This window comes from Xyrauchen texanus, chromosome 23 (genome assembly GCF_025860055.1).
Source record: "Xyrauchen texanus isolate HMW12.3.18 chromosome 23, RBS_HiC_50CHRs, whole genome shotgun sequence".
Lineage (NCBI taxonomy): Eukaryota > Metazoa > Chordata > Actinopteri > Cypriniformes > Catostomidae > Xyrauchen > Xyrauchen texanus.
The window spans coordinates 29,214,087-29,234,825 of record NC_068298.1 but is presented as its reverse complement, the minus strand read 5'-3'; the positions used below and the strand labels follow the sequence as shown (position 1 = coordinate 29,234,825).

Here is a 20,739-nt window from a genome sequence, read left to right as displayed (position 1 = left end):
GTATGCGTGTCTGTGTTAACGGGACTACTGGAAAGCAAACCTTTAAAGTAACTGCCAAAAAGCAAATCTGTGTGTATTTATTTATTTTACACACACTACGGTACGCTTTTCAGCACGCAGGTAGCTTCAAGGTGATGCAGATAGAAGAGAATATGGCCCGGGCACGCGCTAGTCACTTGGTGCACGTGTGAATATTCGTCGATCCTGTGTGTGCTCCAGGACTTTACATTTTCCCCATTGATTTTCTCCACTGTCATTTCAACATTAACAGATGAGGGGAATACATGAGAGAAGACACATTTCAGTAAATTGCACTGCATCCTTCAACATACCTACAGATGTTCATTCAGGTTTTATTTTTTTGTGTGCTATATGTGAGAGAAAGAGTGTTGTGACCCACTCCGTTTGAATGGGCAGCTACCGCGGTATGTTACACGCACCATTACGGAGCATGAGAACAACTTTTATTGATTGAATTTGGTGATAAGTGACATAATTTGATAGCTGAGACTAAAAGCGTTTTTCTCTAAAAACTACTTCTGACTCAAATTATGGATCTGTGTTACAATTATGCATGTAACTGTAACTGGTACTGTCCTTTGCAAATATGAATGATGCCAGTATACAAATCTCAAACTTGGCTTGTTTTTTTGGTCGCTGTCAATTAATATGTTGTTCTGTGAATCATTCCACTCAGTCTCAAGTTTAGCACGGACTAAGAAAGAGCAGAAATGCTTAACCAACACGAATAACTACGGCAAGCACTTCAGGCCTACTTTCTTCAAAATAAAGGTCCCACATTGAATGAACTAATTGTGAAATAAATAGGAACATAAATTACTGTGTAAAAAATAAAAATGTTTAAATATGATTTTTAATGTCTGATGCATACCTAATGGTAAAACTGTATATATTATACACAGTGATTCTATATGCAATTTTGAACAAGACAAATGTTTATGATCACTGGGATAGATGGTAATTTTTAAAATTACAATAAACTTTAGTTTCCGATGTTGCACGCACAGCGATGACAACATCATAGGAATATCATGTGGTATATCAAATAATATATAGCATTATCAACCAACTTATCGCCCATCACATTTTTCCTCCATATCGTGCAGACTTATTCTGTAATTACACAGAGTATGTTTCTGGTCTAAGAGGCTCAAATTAATAACTTAATATTGACAGATGAAACATCTTTTCTTCTTAAAAGGTCACAGAGACAGCCAGCATTCAGAATTACAGAGAATTCTTTAACATCCATGCCCAGAAAACTAATAACACTACAAGATGGCTTAAAGTTGGTGGGTTTCCCATCTGATCGGATGCTCTGCCAAATTAATGACAAGAACTTCTATAATTAATGACTGCAGGAGCTGGAGAAGGAGGGTCATAAGCTCAGAGTGAGGAGACATTGACTGATGCAGTGACTTTGTATTTCAAATCCCAATTGAGAAAAAAAACTAGAAAATGAAGAGATGGATGATTATGATGTCATAGTCACCACTAAAATAATTGATAATGAGCCTAAACCTCTCACTGCAGTAATTATTAGCCCATACTCTTTCTCAAAAATTAAGAACAAATAATAAAAAAAGGTAAATTAAGGAAATCTCTTCATTTATGTTTTAGAAGCTACTTTGAAAATGAAGCTCCCTAAGATACAGTACTTGTAATTTAAAGTAGTTAAACTACAATCAAGCTGCCCTTTTGAAGAAGTAAATGGCCACACAACAATTTATTGAAAAACGTAGCTTGTACCTGACAAAGCTATATTATTTTGAAAAAACACCTATGCAATTGTAATATTTAAGAAAAATTTAGTTAGATTAGTAGTGTCACTGCATTTTGTTCTCAAAGTTTTACTTTAGGTACATATCTAACACCATTAGAGAGGCACATGCAAGAAACATGAAAAGTACAATCCTGCTTTCAATGTGGCATGTTGGGAAAACATTGTTTTCCATTAGGTCTAAAGTAACCTTGCATTTTACATTTCCAGAGTGGCTTTTACTTTCTCCTTCCATCTCTATTTCACAGGTCTCTTTCTTTCTATAGAGACAGAGTGAAGACAAAAGGCTCCATGTTTGACACATTTCTACAGTCTACATGATGTTCTCGTACTATTCCCTCATCGCCGCACTACCTCCCCCTCTATAATTTCATTAAACGCAGGCGAGTCACACCTAGGCTATACAGACGCCAACAAACAGTCCACCAGACACAGGAACACACTCCAGATCTGTCTCTTCATACCAGTTATTCTTCCCGTTTGATCTATTTCTCTCAGTTATATCAAATTCCCTTGCTTTCCATGTCACTAATCATGTCCCAATGGCACCCTAAGCTCTTGCGGTCCTCCTTTGAGTCCACATTTTGCCGATGCAATGCCCCAGTCTATTTGCAAACAGGTCAGCTGTGGAGGTCACAGCCTATGGATGCCATGCAAATAACCAAAGGGAAGAGAGAATGAGAACAGGTGTGCCAACTGAGAGAAACTGAGAGAGAGAAAAAAAGAGTGAAAGACAAGGAGAGACTGAGTTATAGCAAGTGATAGAGGAAGCTGGTAAGAGAAGAAAAGTCAGAGAGAGGGAAAGAGAGCGAGTTAAAAGAGAGGGAAGTGTCACTGGAGGGGAAGCCTCTGGGGGCGGGATCAATGGTGGCAGGAGCTGTAATGAGGTTGGATGGAGGCCAGATTTCAGGATTATTGCTCGTGTCAGCCAACAGACAGCCAAGCAGAACAATGGTACAGGGGTCACACAATCCAGAGGGGTGCCCGCTGGAGGAAGAGGGGCATAGAGGGTCTATCCGAGACTTGGCACTCACTGATATGCCCTGAAAGGCTGGGTATGTGCGTGTTTGAGACTGGCTGAATGCAGATAGAAAAACAAAATGGCAAAAGAAAAAGCGAAAATGTTTGTCATTCTTCCTTTGGCACACAGAGACATTTCTCTTCAAGAGAAAGACATTATGGTGATATTATCACTTCCTGATGGACTGACATTCCTTCTGTCTGAAGGTTCTCTTTCTGGAAGTTTCTGAATGAATGAGATTGTAAAACAGTTAAATGGAAAGGAGGTAGGTGAGAACCGGCTTGACAATATAAATAATAGTTTAATGAAAAAATAAACCAAAAGATAAGATACAAACACACACACATAGGACGGACAGCTGCCCGTAAACGCTCTCTCTGTCGCACCACCGTCTGCAGTCGGCCTTTATCCCTCTCAGAGGCTTGATTAGCCTGATAAGGGACTGGTGTGTAAAATCACAACCAGGCCCCACACTCCACTCTGTCACAAAGATCAAAACTCTTGTTTGAAATCCTGATTTCAGATGTGGTGCAAGTATGCCCCTTGCCAATGTTCCTGAAACCATAATTTGTGTTTCCTTCTGATAAATAGAAATGTACTGATAGGAATAGTGCCAAAACCCAAAAATGAAAATGATGTCATTATTTATTCATGTTTTTACTTCATCTTTTGTGGAACACAAGGGAGATGTTAGGCAGAGACAATGTCCATGCAGCTCTTTTCCACACATTGAAAGACAACTACAATTTGCGAATGATATAAACATTATATAAGTAGTCAATACTTCTAATGCACTATATAACAAATATTCTGAAGCCATGTGATCACTTTTTGTGATGAAAAAATTGGCATAAATAAAATATGGCGGCTACGTCGATAACATCAAACCTGATTGGTTCACATCGTGTCTCGTGACCAAATGTCAAGAAGTCATGTCACAAGAAACAATGAGGTCAAGTATTATCTTCCTAGCCACAATATTTGATTTCTGGGGTTTATTAATGATTTCAGAGTGAATAACAACTTAAATTTCATTTTGTTCATCATGAAGTAAGGATGTGCAGGATTACAGTAAACATTTGGTTAACCACGAGATTTCACGAACAGTTAAAGTTCTTTTTGTCAAAAGTCGGGATGTGGGAATAAAGTGTTTATTGCAATGGAATTTCCTCAAACATTACACAAAATAGCAGCAAATGAAGTGCACAATGAGCTATGCGCCTACATAGCACAATACGTAGATCACGGAAGTGATAAAATAGAAGTATATAGAAGAGATAAAATCTCACAAACAAATCTCGTCATACAAAAGTACAGTTCACATTTGCGTGAGGCAGCGCAGCTTCTTTGGGCACCCCAAATGGTTTAAAATAAAATGGCATTGAACTAGTCTAACTATTGTACTTAAATAAGCACACCAGAGTGAAAGAAAAAAAAATTATTGTCTTAGCATTTAACTTTGCTGGGTGAAAAAACCTGGAATCCTGTTTAACGGTGTAACAAAGGGTTTGTTCACCCAAAAATGACAAAGCTCTCATTTACTCTCCCTCATGCAGTCTCAGGTGTGAATTACTTCTGCTGAAGAAAAAAACAAAAAAAAACAAAACGAACAACACATTTGGAAAAACAAAATAGCTCTTTAAAATGCAAATGGATGGCAATCAGACTTTTGAAGCTCCAAAAATTACATACAGTCATGTATAAACATCATCCAAACGATGACACGATTGCTTTTCAAGCGAAAAAAAAAAAAAAAGTACATTTGTAACTACTGTATAATCAATCACATCCATTCAGCAGCAGTAGGTAATCGTGCTGGCATGTTCACACAAGAACTGATGCACGTGGGATACCTGAAAGAGCAGCGCTGTTTACAAACGAGGAGGAACGCTGTACAGAAGCTTTGTTGGTTTTGGTTTAGATCTATAGTTGTATTTGTTTGTTCACTCACAATGGTGCGTTTGTGTGCTTATTCTGGATGTCTCAACTGAGAGAAAAATTTGAAATCATGTTCGTAACATGCCAACACGAATATGCCACATGAGAGACTGATTGATCTCAACCCTCACGTGACATGAACGCACATACTGCTGCTGACTGGAAGCAATGATTTATAGTTGAAAAGGACTTAATATTGATCTTTTTCACACCAAAAGTAATTGTGTTTAACCACACCACTTTAATTTAACCACTAGACTCATATGGATGACATTTACAATGACTATCTGTGATTTTTGGAGCTTTAAAAAGGACTGATCACCATCCACTTAATTTTAAGGATCTACTGAGCAAAGATATTTTTCTATTTTTCTTCCAATGTGTTCTGCTAAAGCAAGAAAGTCATACACGCCTGTGATATCATGAGGGTGAGCAAATTATGCGAATTTTCATTTTTGGGTGAACTAAACCTTCAAGTCCTCTTTGCAACCTAAACTTCTTCAGAACACAGCACAACAAATTAAACAACACAGGTGTTTCAAGATGCATTTATAAAATTTATTTTTAACTGTACTTGGTGTCTAAAAATGAGGTGATCCTTCACAAGACACTGAAAGAAACACGAGATTCAGTGCAACAGTCAAAGACGTCCGTCCAGCGCAGTAACAGTTTATAGAAAATCACCACAGGTGCACACAAAAGCATGTTTGAAGAGCCCCTAACTCGCCCTTTACTTTTAAAACTGACTCAAAAGGTTGATGATTTTGGTATTCGAAAAGTGGCGCATCGAACAGTAAACCAAATGTCGACTATCTGTGCACATCCCTAACATGAAGTGATCAAATGGCTTCCAAAGACTAGGAATATAGTGCATGAATACTATTGCCTACTACTATGATGCATATGTAGTCTTGGAGCTCGATTATTATGGTACTTTTTGAAGTTTGACAGAGCTGAGTCCCTATTAACTTTCATTATATGGCAAATAAACCCTATGAAGGTTTGGAATAACATGGTTAGAAAATGTCCACACAACTTTCATTTTGAGGTGAACTACCCATTTATGCCATGGTGTTAATTCAGGCAATATGCAGTATGTTTGTGTAAGTAAATAAAACGGTACCACTAACTTTCACAACTACAGACTGGGAATGACAGCTGATTGTTTCCAGTTACTCCAGGCATGACTGAACAAATGCACTGCCATTAGAGAGCAAAGGTTTTTCAACAAATGCCTATAGCACATCTGTTGACTGTCATCAGCTTTGAATTACAGTTTAGAAAAAGCAGCCTGTCAAAATGATGCACAATAAGTCATAATTTCAATGTTTCTTCCATATTGCCTCTGGCCTCCCCTCAGCTCTCTTCTGATTCATGATGGGGCATTGCAGCATTGACTCTTGTTTGTCTGCGGTTTGCGTGTGTATGTCGAGAGGGGGGGTTGACTTCTGAAGGATTACAGTGGCATTGCTGTCAACACCAGTGATATTAAATGGATGCAGTGGCATTATGACAGAAACAACAGAGAAGGCCATTACCATACATGACCTGTGCGGCACTCCAACCACTCAGTGGGTAAAAAAGATACATCCTCGAGGGCCAGAGAGCTGACAGGAGGGCGAGAAGAAATCAGTTTAAATAAATGACACAAGGGCACATAAACACACTGTTACAGAAGGCAGAGAGAGAGAGAGAGAGAGAGAGAGAGATTTTGAAACAGGCTCTGAAATTGGGTTGCTATATCACCCAGAACACCCGCATTGAAAATGTTTTTCCAGTTAAGAACTGCAATACTTATGAATATAGTACTCTAATGTCCCAACCCTTCCAAGATGGCAGGCTGGTAAAATGGTCCCACAGAAAATATGTGAAACTTTAAGGCAGGGTGAGACTGTTGGCATATTCAAACAATGCATGTCCATGAATTCCTTCACACAGAGGCTGATAAGCTATAAAAGTAACAGGGTTGGGAACAGAGAATGTTGTTCAAAACATGTTCCATTTTAAAAAAATAAAAAATAAAATACCAGAACCTTATGATTTACAAACAAGAACCTTTACCAAACAAATGTACCTTTTGTTCGGGAATCAAATTACATTGTTTAGACTTGTGTCAGTTCTTTCTGAACTATCTGACTTGATTCAACAGGCCTGTGTGATTATGTCAGATATGCAACAGGTTAAAGAAATCACATGCTCATACACTTAACACACTTCTAGAGCCTGAGAAATTAGGCATATGAAAATGAAAACTACCATCAGACATACACTATGCATCTTTACTGCTTAAATTATTAACCCACATACAATAAATAATATTTGATCACCATCATATTCCAACTTAATAACAGCCATTTTTGATTTAACAATTGTTACTTATTGCATTCAAAATACATTAAGTTCAAAGACAACATTTTAGCAATATGACATTACTTTTATTTGCATATCCTTTCACAAACAGTAGCCAATGCACTGTGATAGTTGAGTTGGGGTCCCGTTCTTCACGTTAGATCTTCCATGGGTTTTGTTCATAAAGATCAGAGTTTGGGCAATTCCTTCATGAAAAGTTCAAATCTACAAACAGCAGCTGCGGGGTAAATGGGTCTTAATTACTGGTCAACCGATAGATCGCTGATGCCAATAAATCGTCCAATATTCTGACTTTTTCTAAAGGTGCAATATCTAACAATTTTCACATAATACTTGCCTTATTTTTGCCAATGTGTGAATGGTTTGTAACGCAACAAAACCCTACCTTTGCCCTTCCCGGACTTCCTAGGCTGCCTATTAAAGCCTGCAGACTGATTTTCATGCGAAGGGAGCGGGTCGTTTTTGCCTGGAAAATGCCACAATGTGACATTATTCATAACTTTCAAATAATTTAAACGATCTTCTCTTTATACTAAAAGTCAGGTATACAGGATCAATTTAAGTAAATGCGCTTGTTTCTTATTCGTAGTACTAGTGCAACGGTAAACTGTCTGGTATAGTTCGGTAGTATGTAGCTGCATGCGTGTATCAGTATGCTACGTTAGCTGATAAGTAGTTTTAGTTGGTCTCAAAGTTTGTAGTAATTTGAATTAAGCTACCTCATCTGTCAGCATGATGCCGATGGATCACGTTCAGTCTCTTTGTACGTTACGGCATTGTTTTGGCTGATGCTCGCTCGCGTCCCCATGGAGTGTGCACACGAACAATAGGTAACTGGCTACAGTTCACTTAATGGCCATAGGTGTCATTAATAACAAGGGTTTCTGAGTCTTACATACTGCACCTTTAATTATTGGTAGATACATTTATTTACCTATGAAGCACAAATTTTATCAGCCTCTCCTCAGCAGTTTCTTTTCTAATGATAAAAGTCAAATATCAATAAAACTTCTATTACAGTATATTTCAACTCAACACTTTTTGGGCATTTTCAACTCAATTTGAACAAAGAGCCAATAGACAACCGTTCTTTTCTCAAAAGAACTCATTAGTGCCGGTGCGGAGCATTTGTTTGTAAACAGTAACTTAATCAACAAAAAGCAATCACACTTTGATCACAGTCATTTTTGTTTTACTGAGGTTGGGTTGATTTTTTCATTGTTCAAATGTCATACAACTCACTTAGGTATCTTTACGACCAAGCGAACACTAAATGATAGATGCTAATTTTCCTAGTTTTATGCTAATAGGTGCAAAAATAACTGCTAGCCCTTCCTAAAGTTTGTGGACATTTCGAGAACATGACATTGCATTGCATGAGAATGCACTAGTTTGCATTACCACAGAATATCGCGATTGCAGCTGCAGTTGGGCAGGAGAATGATCTTGTAATAGATGCTAATATACACATAGTTTGACCTAGTCTGTGTTTAATTGAGTGAAGTGCATGCGATAACTTTGACAACAAGGTAGAAGAGCCTGTGCACTTAGCCTTCCTTTCTTCTGATGCTGAAGAAAGAAATTCATACACATCTGGGATGGCATGAGGGTTAATAAATAATGCGACCATCTATTTGGGTGAACCATCCCTTTAATAAAGCTCTTGATCTCACAGAAATGTCAACAGAACAGTATGAAAGAGACTCAATGGGGCTACAGCATTGGAACTACCATTCAGTTTGCACCAGGGGGCTAAAACATGGAGTTAATGCCAGGTAATACCGGGGTGCCCCTTTAAAAGAGCTGCTTAATTAGTTAATGAGAAGGTGATTTGTTTTCTTAAGAAAAAGGGATGGGGCAAATGTCATACAGGTACTGATGATTGGCATTTAGTTCAGTCATGTGCAAAACAATATTTCAAAATTGATAAGTCAGTAGGCTGACTAATAGAATAATCAGAAGCCCTATATAATATATAAATATCAGACCACAATCAGACATTTCTTAAGAGGGAATGTTTATAAAATAAGCATTATTGTTTTAAAAAGAAAACAGTTTGACAGAGTCCAAACGAAAGTTACGAAACACTTAAGTCTCAAAACGTGTTTTTAAAGGTTTGACTTTTTTTATTTGACGCTGCTTAAAAACAACACTCCCAGTAGGACGCTTAAAACAATGACAAGAGGTCGACCGATAATCAGTTTTACTAATATTTCTTGTGTCAGCTCTAAAAACAAAACAAAAAAAAAAACTATATTTGTCAATCTTTGCATAAAAATTAAGACCCTCTGAATGTGTATGCCTGTAGCGCTGCGGCTTTAAAAGGGATAAATGGAGAGATTCCTTTTCTGAGAAGGTTTTACCGTGCAAATTGTCTAACACCTAAAAATATAAAAACAAAACTCAGATAAACTAATTAAAATATGTCTTCTCCCACCATATGCATTGTTCATCCAGTCCGGATTAATAATTTAGCACTCACTATATAATATGCATTCATGAGGTCACACACCCATGCTGAGAAAAGGATTCAACTCTTCAATGGACACACAGTGGATAACATTCCCACAAGCAGATAGTACCAACTGGTGTTTATGAACACAGCCCACAGCTGGACTGGCTGCTACAGGCAAATGGATGCAAATTGGAATAAAGATCCAGCTCCCACATCCAGCCTAGACCAGCGACAGCAAGGCGATGAATAATAATTAAGACTCAGAATCCCTCTCCCTTCTCGCTTTGTTCCCTTGTGGCCGAGCTGAGACTAACTAGGACTGTCTGTGGGAAGTGGGAGGGGCAGATAAAAGAAGGATTAACAGGGTGATCAGGAGAGAGAGAGAGATTGAGCTGGACAGTTTCATGAATGATCAAGCAGATTTCATGCACCCTGCTTATAATCTGTTCAAAAAACAAGAGACTGGAATTCTGCATACGCACGCACGCACGCACACTCCACTAACTCTTTGACTCGCATCCATTATTACTCAAGTACATTTTTAAACTCAAATAAATAACCATTTCCAAATCGCAAATGCTTTAAATGACACAAGGCTGAACGTTTTACCTTGACGGGCCATAAACTAGCCAACATTTTGTTTTTTTGTATTATGTTTACAATTATCACTTAAATTACAATTCTGCAGTCATCATTTATGTTTTATATAATATTAGTGGGAAGAGTTTATTTGTGCGTAGGCTTATTTATTTACATTTAAATTGATTCATTTAGCTTAAACTTTTCCAAAGTGACTCACAAATGAGAAAATTTTTTTAACTAAAATAATTCAGCCAAGGGATGGTAAACAAATGGACAAAACTTACAACTAAAAGATCAAACATTATCCCAATATAAATACAACATGATAATATGGCAAGAAGGCATGCTGTTTCCGTGAATTCTGGTACCATAGGATCAGCCACATAAAGCAGACTCTCTGACAAGTGGTATCTCCCATATGACAATGTTTGCATTGGCAAAAGGTTTTTGTAGTTTTTTTGTAATTTATTTTAAAAACATTTGCCACGTTGCATCAGCAGCATGGGAGACCCGGGTTTGGTTCCCGGGTTGAAACCAGGAAAAAACATACGCGTTCGCATAATCAGTGACAAATGCAATTTGGATGTTGCATTTTGCCCTCTAACATCACGTTTAATCCACTGATAGTTAGATTCAGGTTTGGGGGTTCAGGTTTTGGGCCTGAAAACAACTCGCTTCACAACTCGCTTTTGGTGCCGATCCATGGATGTTACTACACATGCAGAAAATGGAGCACACACGAACCCATACACCCAACAACACTTGACGTTTCACCCAACAACACAACGCTTTGGAGGCAGTGTTTTAAATTGTATTAAGCACAGTCCGATTTTAGGGACTACTTAATGTATGGAGGAAGCTATAGGGTAGGATCTCTTAGAAAATTGATGATGGAGATGGGTAGGTGTTGCTAGTGTGAGGTAAGCAGCAGCTTATATACTCTGCAGCCTGCAGGTTGATTGGCAGATTAGATGATTAGATACAGCAACACTGGCTGCTCTCTCCAACAACTTCTTCTCTCACACACCTTGACATACCGGTAGGGATGGGAGAACAGGTTTGCTCATTCATAACAACTGGACTTTTTCATCACAGGCTTCACTATGTAACAATACATCTTTTGAATTCCATGCCATTACTACAATGCAACCCACAAAAATACATGTTGTTGTCATCTATCGCCCTCCAGGTCAGCTGACAAACTTTCTTGAGGAGTTGGATGTCCTGCTGTCCTCCTTGCCAGAGGATGATAGGTAGGGCTGAAACGATTAGTCGACAATAAAAAATTGTAGACAAAAATTCTCATTGTTGAATAGTCGTTTGATCTCATTTAACATAACATGAGATCACATTAAACTAATCATGATGCAGGAGAACAGCACTGCAGTTCAAGACTGACTGAGGAGCGGAAGAATTACACAGCACACAGATGCACTCTAAACTTTCCAAACAGCTTCAGGGGATGTAGATCGCAAAGTACAAGGGAATTATACAAAAATACCAAATAAGTAAATACAGAAGCACTCTCATTATTGAATGTGTGAAGTCAGAGCTCTTAAAAGGAAACACCCCGGTGACACATCTTAAATGCAGTTATATTTAATGCGTTATAGCTTTATTAAAAGTTCAAATAATACGGAAGCAGGTCATATAATAAACTACAAACTCCAAAACTGGCATTTTTCTGTGCGGTCAGCACCTCTTCAATGAGTTGCGCGAATGTCCCGATATAAGGGGGAAGAGATTGAAACTGCACCCAGCTGATGCACGCTCTGGCATGGGGACGCTCGTCCTTCAAGCACGCACGCTTAATGCAGCTAGATTACAACGCGATGGCTCGTGACTTATTGAATCATAATACATGTCACTGTGCATTTCTTATCGTGAAGAAAATTGACAATATGTAGCTTTATTAATAAGAGAGAGTTTTTTTTGTGAGCTAAAGATGGATTGAAGTGAACAGAAAGGTGAGAGAGAGTCTTCACCCCATTATACACTGTTATACACATTATACCCCATAGGCCACTTGTGGTTCTTGGTGATTTCAACATAAATCAAAACAAGCCCTAGGCCACTGAACTGAATAATCTTCTGGCCTTATTTGAATTGGAAAGACTACACGCCACAGCGACTCACAGATCGGGGAACCAGGACCTCATTTTTACACATAACTGTGCCACCTCAAATATTCTTGTTACAGCTTGTCTTTCCACCCAACCCTGCTGTTGAACACAACATCACCATGCAGCTGGGTACAACTACAGTATATCAGGAAGACCCTTCCTCTCTGAACATGCCACACAACTGCTTGTTCAGTCACTTGTCATAACTAGACTGGACTACTGTAACTCTCTCAATGCAGAGGCTCCCTGCCTGCACAATTAGACCTCTCCAAATGATCCAGAATGCAGCAGCACATCTGGTCTTTAATGAACCAAAGAGAGTGAACCAAATGTTACACCACTCTTTGGCTCTCTCCACTGGCTGCCTATTGATGCACGCATTACATTTTGTGCTCTGATGCTGGCATACAAAACAGTCACTGGATCTGCTCCAGCATACCTAAAATAATTTCTACAGAACTACACGCCCACCAGAATCCTGCACTCAGCGAAGGACTAGCTTTCCCGGACTTGCAGTTTCAGCATACCACGTTGGTGGAAAGACCTTCTCAACTCCACCCGTGAAGCTGACAAATGGTCTTCAAAAAACGACTTAAAACAGATCTTTTCCATGAGCACTTAACCAGTCACAAAAAAAAAAAAAAAAAAAACTGTTTTGAATACTATTCTGATGCTAGTGAAACTTTGTATTATGTCACTTTTCATACCACTGTCTCCTTAAGATGATTCACTTATGTTTTCCTCTTTTGTAAGTCGCTTTGGATAGAAGCGTCTGCCAAATGAATAAATGTAATGTAAATGTAGATGAGCAACCTCCCCCAAACTTTCGTTTAAGAACTCCATTACATGGAAACTTTCAAAGGGTCATCAATACTAGTGTTGTCATGATACCAAATTTTTAATGAACAGCACCAATACCAGTGAAATTTCACAGTTCTTGATACCAATTTTGATACTACAACAAAAATGTGCCAATATAGTAATGTGCTATTCAAGGGAAATGCTGCCCCACATTTGAGCTACAGACCCAGTGTGCCTTCTTAAGCATGCTACCTGCTGTGCATATAAACAAAGGTGTTGGGAAAAAGGAATATAAGATAGTATGCACATCTACATTGAATGGTTTAAAACCGAATGCACGTTTCTGCTAGTTTTTTTTACCTAACTAGACATAAAGTGACACGCTATAAAAAGCTCTCTTCAATTTTAAGACTTTTTGTCCTAACCAGCCACAATCACGTCAAACAACAGTAGGTCTACATTCGGTCAACCGCTTAGTTCCTACTTCTCCAGTGTCATGCTGCTTAGCTCCACTCACTATACAATCTCATTGGTCCAAAATTCTATAACTCATAACTGTACTTTAAACATCAAGTATTCTAAATGGCTGCAATTGTGCTGCTGCATTGGTGTGTTTGGTGTGGACAGAAACATTTTCTCAGCACTGGAATCTTATCACATTGCGTCTGGTTTGGACACAGTTAGTCTGATGTCTGTATTAACTGGAAAGACTGACTAAACATGTTTCACGATCATCTCAAAGTGTTGCCAACTATCAAAAAAATATTTTTTCTAATTAAAGCGATTGACAAAGCACATTAGGTGGTAGTGCTTAACACACATAATGATAGCCAATATGCACAGGCTTAATTGTGACTTTAGCATCTCCATGACTTCATATTAGTTCATAGTCAGCACCAACCCATCTGTGGCTAAACATAACACAGCATCCTCTATAATGATTTGTATGCCCTTTAAGCTATCATGTTTGAGACCACAAACCAACAAGCCAGTGGTCACACACCATGCGGCCATTTAAAGTACGGGTTCATGCAGGATTTAATTTCTGCAAGTGTAAATTGTCAATAAACTGTTGCTATTTCAGCCCTCTTGAATAAGGGATCACAAGATGTACTGACAGATCAGACACATCCATCTCCAAAAGTGACAGGGTAAAAATAGCAAACCAACAGCAACATAAACACACTCCGTCTACAGGGCATGGAAGATGTGTCTGTCTGACACCAACTCTGCAGCCATTCACTTTGCAAATGATGAGAACACATAGTATATAAAGGGTTATAACAGCCAGTTGTTATCTAAAAATTATCATAAGTTTAGCCTAACCAAAGTAGCTATTTGAATTCTGATAGCAGTGTGGGAAAAACAGTAATGCATCATGCATTTGCATCGTTTGTATTCATTTGGGTCATATAATGAGAGACTATCTCAGAATGAAATGAAAATTCTCATCATTTACTCATCCTCATGATATCCCAGGTGTGCATGACTTTTTCTCTTCACTAGAACACATTAGAACATATTATTAAAAACAGAAAGATATCTTAGCTCATTAGGTCCTTAAAATTCAAGTGAATAGAGATTTCTCTTTTGAAGCTCCAAAAATCACAGACAGTCAGTAGGTGGTGTAACGATCCATCGATCTGGATCGATGCATTGATTCAATGACCAACGATCCAATGCTATCGATACAACGCGTAAATAACGATCAATATAGACATATTTTTAAGATGTACATTTATTTTATTTTAATACTTTCAGGTCAGCCAAGTCTATACGCAAATTCAGTCAGACGATGAAGCAACCTTATTACGTTAATTTGAATTTATGAGCTCTAAATATGCTTTTCATGTGGGACACAGATGTGCGCAGGGTCTTTGAAGCCAAATTGTGCCCTGCTATCCGTGCAGTGTGAGCACGCATCAATCTTCCCATGAAAGGTGAGCTCCATTGACAGGATCAGTGTGAGTGCATCAACTGTGCGCTCCTTAAAATGTGAGCTCTCGTGACAAACACAAACCGCCTTACATACGCAATAATTCAGGCTTCCATAGATATCGTAGTACATGTAACCATTTTAATTTTACATGAGAATTTGCTATTTTAAAGTGCCATGGAGCAGTTCAACCATGTGAAACATCTTGACAACACCGACATTCTGAACAGCACTAACGAGGGATAGAGAAATCACCTGCTGCACAGCTCCAGCATCAGTTATAAGACTTTACACATCTACACATCAACACTCTTACAACGTTTATCCCAGTTAATTGTAACAGAATTTTTCATTACAACTGTGGATGTTGTAGCCAAGAAAACCATGTATAGCACGGATAGTTGGAAACAAGGCATGGGTATGTATGTATTTTAATTGGGCTATAAAATTAGCTGTCATCAAACGAGTGATGATCACTTGTGTGTGACTTTATTTTTTTATATTATTTATCTGTATAATTCATTTCAAAATCTTAAGTACCTTATTTAGTTTTAATTAGCACTGCTCTTCCAGCTGTGATGCATGTGCGGCAGTTCTCACGTATTTCAAATGCCAATGCGATTACGTCACACGTGCATACCGCTGCTGAATGGAAGCATGATTTGGAGTTTAAAAAAAAGTACTTAAATATTGATCTTTTTTGCACCAAAATCAACCATGTTGCTTTAGAAGACAATAATTTAACAGCTGGTGTCATTTAAAAGCGCTTGCTTTTTGACCTGTTGCCCTCTGGCCGGCGCTACAGCTCCAGGACAACAAGGCACAAGAACAGTTTTTACCCTCAGGCCATTGTCTCTGAAATTGATGATTTGCAACAAATAATAAAGAAAAGCAGCCAATAAGTGGCCAACATAGATGGGAAATTCTTCAATAATGTTTACAAAGCATCCCAGAGTGATTCCACAAGAAGTTGTTTGAGAAAATGTTGAGAGTACATGTCTGCACATTCCTGGTGTACGTGAGCACACTTGGCATTAAAGCTCATTCTGATTCTGGATCACAGTAGGGAGTGATGCTGTACAGTACCGGCAGAATGAGCCAGATCATGGTCAGAACCGGCCCTCAAAATCAATATCACGGTGTGCAAATAACGTTTAGTGTAAATTTTAAGGCTGCGACTGCACCGTTGCCTGCATAATTCCTTTAGTGAACCGGGTTCTAATCCAGCGAAAACAATGTTGGAAATCATACTGAATCGGTTTGTCACAAAGAACAACAGATGTGACAGATACACAGATAATGATGAGTTGTTCCTTAGCTAAAAACTGACAGACATAGCTTCTGCGCAATCAAGAGACTCAAACAGTTGATTAAACAGCCTACTGGCTATTCAGTGTATAGGAAAAAAAGTTACAGCTGCATTGCAGATACTGGGTGGGCTGGACCATAAAAAAGAAACTCTGAAAAGGACTCTGATAAGGACATAAAAACCATTTTCCTGAAGTCTCGAGCAGGCCAGCCCACCCTCATCTGTATGGGCTTCTGTGCCAAGCTCAATCTCTGACCTTGCTCTCCACACCCAAAATCGTGCCACCTCCACTTACCGACTGCCATGCAGATACATTTTGACTTTATGAGCTCTAAATATGCTTTTCATGTGGGACACAGATGTGCGCAGGGTCTTTGAAGCCAAATTGTGCCCTGCTATCCGTGCAGTGTGAGCACGCATCAATCTTCCCGTGAAAGGCGAGCTCCATTGACAGGATCAGTGCGAGTGCATCACAGTTAGACAAGCACTCTGATGTACTCAAATTAAAAGTCACATGGAGGCCGAGAAGGAGGTGGAGGTAGTGTAGGTGGAGGAACGGAGCTGAGAGTTGTAAGACAGGGCAGGAGTGGATTAGGCCGACATTCTGCCAAGGTCCTGCCTCGTGCGGACTGATGCACTGCAGTGATTAAAAAAAAAATAATCAACAACACACGTGCAGTGCAGCACAACATGGTCTGTTGAGAAAGTGAAACCAACAAAAGCTGCAATAAATAATGCATTTCAAAACAGGCCTCTTGCTTTAATTCAAACTGTCGCTCTCTGAAACACCATAGTTCATGGCGGGCCTGATCGGGCATTAAGGCTTATTGATCGCTCTGTGCTGGGAAGTGCTTGCACTGACGAACAAGATACTTTTCCAACACAGGAGGTGTGGCAGTGGGGGCGTAGCGAGATTCAGGACCAATGTTAAAACTATCAGGCTGCCTTTTAAGCTAAACAGAGTGGCTCATAGCACATAACTGTTAATCAGAAGGTCGCTGGTTCGATCCCCACAGCCACCACCATTGTGTCCTTGAGCAAGGCATTAACTCCAGGTTGCTGCAGGGGGGATTGTCCCTGTAATAAGTGCACTGTAAATCGCTTTGGATAAAAGCATCTGCCAAATGCATAAATGTAAATGTAAACACTGGGTAACAGAGATGAAAGAGCTCATATATATACTGATGTAAAGCCTCCTTTTTTTTACCTGTAAACAAACCATCTGGGTAGTCTGATTCCTGATAAAGAAGGGCAGTCATTGGAGGAACGTTATTTTATCGACAGACTTCTCTCTGGTGACGTTTGCAGGACTTCTCCAATCATTTAGTCCACTTAAACTGTGCCTATTTCTTATAAATAACACAACCTTGCATAGAGTTGAACGAACCGTCACCTACATGTTGGTGAAGATGGCAAGGTGTATTTTGCTTTAAAAGTATCGTTCCTTAACCCAAACTTCCTTTCGGAATAATGCGATATGGTAGTAAATGTGATATGGCAGTAAATTTGCGGTTGAGACATTTCACGCTAGAATTGATGAGATGATCACACAATACTTTGTATGCTTATGGAGTTTATTTATGAACAACTACAGTCTTTACGTAACCAAAGACCGCGATGTGCTTGTGCGTTTATGTTGTCAGTTTGATCATAAATGACAGTGACGGATAACTGGCTCTGACTCAAGCAGTACAGTGGTAGGGGTCTGTGTCTACTAGGGGTGTAACGGTTCGAATTTCTTGCGGTTCGGTTTGTATCATGGTTCTTTTTTTCCCCCAAGAACCGTTACACCCCTAGTGTCCACTGCAAACTCACATTCAGATGTGCCTCCGTTCTGCCCTCAATTCCAGACCTGGGGACCCCCAGCAATGAACATTTTGGATGTGTCCCTTATTTGACACACCAAGTTCAGTAATGGAGCTCTCTGCTAATGAGCTCATGATCATAATCAAGTGTGTCAGATAAAGGAGACATCCAAAATGTGCAGAGCTGGGGGTCCCTAGGGTCGGAATTGATAACCACTGCTTTATGCAACGTCCATATTTTCACAATCCAAATCAACAACCAATGGATAAACTAAAATCCCTGCCCTATATTTTTTTTCTTGTTCGATAAGCTGTTTCATTCGGAAATACATACACAATATGGAAGTCGGACAAACTTCCGTTTCGTGCTGACTTTAAAAGGTGCAATATGTAATATATTTACTGTACTAAAGCATAAATTTATAATATTTTAACAGATTTAGGAAACATGCCAAGTTGAAATACTGGCTTCTCTGAAAACAATTCTACAGCCAATATATTCTATTTTGAAGTGTCTGTTCTGGGCCGGAATTTCTATTTGTGTTTTGGCCTGTGTGAAACTGCCCACTGCCCATTTCCCAATAGTACTTGGACACCCCAGGTTTCCAGATTTGAAACAAGTTAGCGGGCAAACAGCAATACATCTAGCTAACATTGACGGAGTTATAAAAAACAAAATCCACACGAGCTGGTTTATCATTTGCAAACAATAAAAACATTGCAAACGTATGCATTAGCTGATCATCTTACAGTGTAAGGCTCGCCGTTTGCCATTGTCAGTTTGCTCGTTCCTGTTGCGTGTCCTCAAACCCCATGAGTCTGGGGAGGAGGGGGAGACAACTCTCTCCAATATTTTGAATTCGGACTGCATTACCCATTTTAAACACCTGATGTCAATATTAGATGTTGCTCCTTTAACATGAGATATTATTTGTATTGTTAGGTACTTATACATAATTGTAATGCTTCTTTGGTACTGCTCATGATGTGCTGGTTTTAATTATACACACACATATATATATACATATATTTTATACACACACACACACACACGCGCGCGCATTAGCATATTAGCATAACAGCATATTTTAATCGTGAAACGAGAATCATCACTGAAAACAATAACAACCATAGCACCATAATGCAGGTAAAGTTTTAAGCGTCACTAAAGCAGGAACAGACAGAAAATCAAACTGACATCCTTCACTGTAGTGTTCACTCCACACATCTAACGTGACAAGACAACAATATTTAACTATTATAAATGTGTCCTAGCCTACTACTTATGACTAACTACAAGCACAAATAATATAACGATATGTAATAAAATAACTTCAATAACTTTCTAATTAACAAACACCTACTTGAACTGCAAGGATTTCTATCATTTAACATACACAGGGTGCGCGTCAAGAAACCGTAACAAGTGAGGAATTTATCTTTACTTCACTGGATGTTACGCAAACAGTTTAATAATAAGGTTAAAGAATGGAACAATATGCGGAAATGTCATACTTTTCCTCTCCTGTGCAACCATGAACATATCTTACACTTACTCAAAAATCATCGTACAAATAAATAACTTACAACGACTGTATTTTCTTCCACAATTTTTAAGAAATGATCAGATAACAACTCGTTTGCAAACACTACGCAATGAAACCCAAAACAACCTGCATTGAGTCTTCTCGCAACAGTTTGTCGAGTAGGAAAAAGGTTGTGCACATGACATTCAACTCAAGAAGATGACAAGTACATACTGACACAGATCCGCATTAAAGCAGTGTCTTACCCTCAGCACGAGACCGGAGATCCGACATAGTTCGCTGAACGGGCGGCATCAGTCCGAGTGGCGTCACCTGTCAAATAAACGCTTCAAACTCCGCGTTTCGTTTCTATGTCTTCCAGTCTAGGAATTTCAAACGCCGGTGGCCGTCACCAAAATAGATTTCCCTCCACTACCGTAACCGGTAACCATTTATTTAGTGTTTGTATTCATTGTGCTGTGATATATCCGACCTGAAGAACGGTATCCAGCATCAGCGCGCGGAGTCGAACGGCAAATGCGCGCAAGAATCAATAAGAGCTTAAAACAGTGAATGTGAGCGAGCGCTACAGCTTCACAAATTGGACCGTACCAACTTGTACTCAGAGGGGAGTCGTCCGAAATAACGGAGGTGATGGTTGGGTCGTTCTCACTCTTAAAACAAAAACAATTTACACAGAGACGAAATTTGAGTTGCTCTTGTGAAGAACCAGTCTCCGGAAATACAAAGTGTGAATTATAATAGACAACTACAAATTTAATCAAACTGAGTCCCCTAACATGAGACTAGTTTGGGGAGGTCTTGTGGAGATTCCCTACTGCAGTTACTCATTGTTTCGAGGTGGATTGCAGAGACAATGACTGGCCACTATTTCTTTTTTTTTAGGCCCTAAAGCAATCACGACTCTGCAATTGCCTCCCATATTACACTTCAGCCGGAAAACATTATGGGCTTGTTGGATGTGCTGAGGCTTTGCTCTCAACAAGCCACATGTTGATGAACGGAATTCTCCATGACTGTGTCAGACTGTCTTCATCTTCTTCTCATTACT

At 39.1% G+C, this 20,739-nt stretch overlaps 1 protein-coding gene across 2 annotated transcripts in view; it reads right to left on the bottom strand.

Moving 5' to 3' along the window:
- LOC127617163 (phospholipid-transporting ATPase IA) overlaps nucleotides 1-20,200 on the bottom strand; it is a 197,135-nt gene extending 176,935 nt beyond the window's left edge. For both annotated transcript variants that reach the window (XM_052089080.1, XM_052089078.1), the window contains exon 1: nucleotides 19,934-20,200. In XM_052089080.1, coding sequence (XP_051945040.1) covers nucleotides 19,934-19,982 — 49 coding nt within the window. In that variant the 5' untranslated portion in view covers nucleotides 19,983-20,200. The remainder of the gene's footprint in view (nucleotides 1-19,933) is intronic.
- Nucleotides 20,201-20,739: the final 539 nt, after the last annotated feature.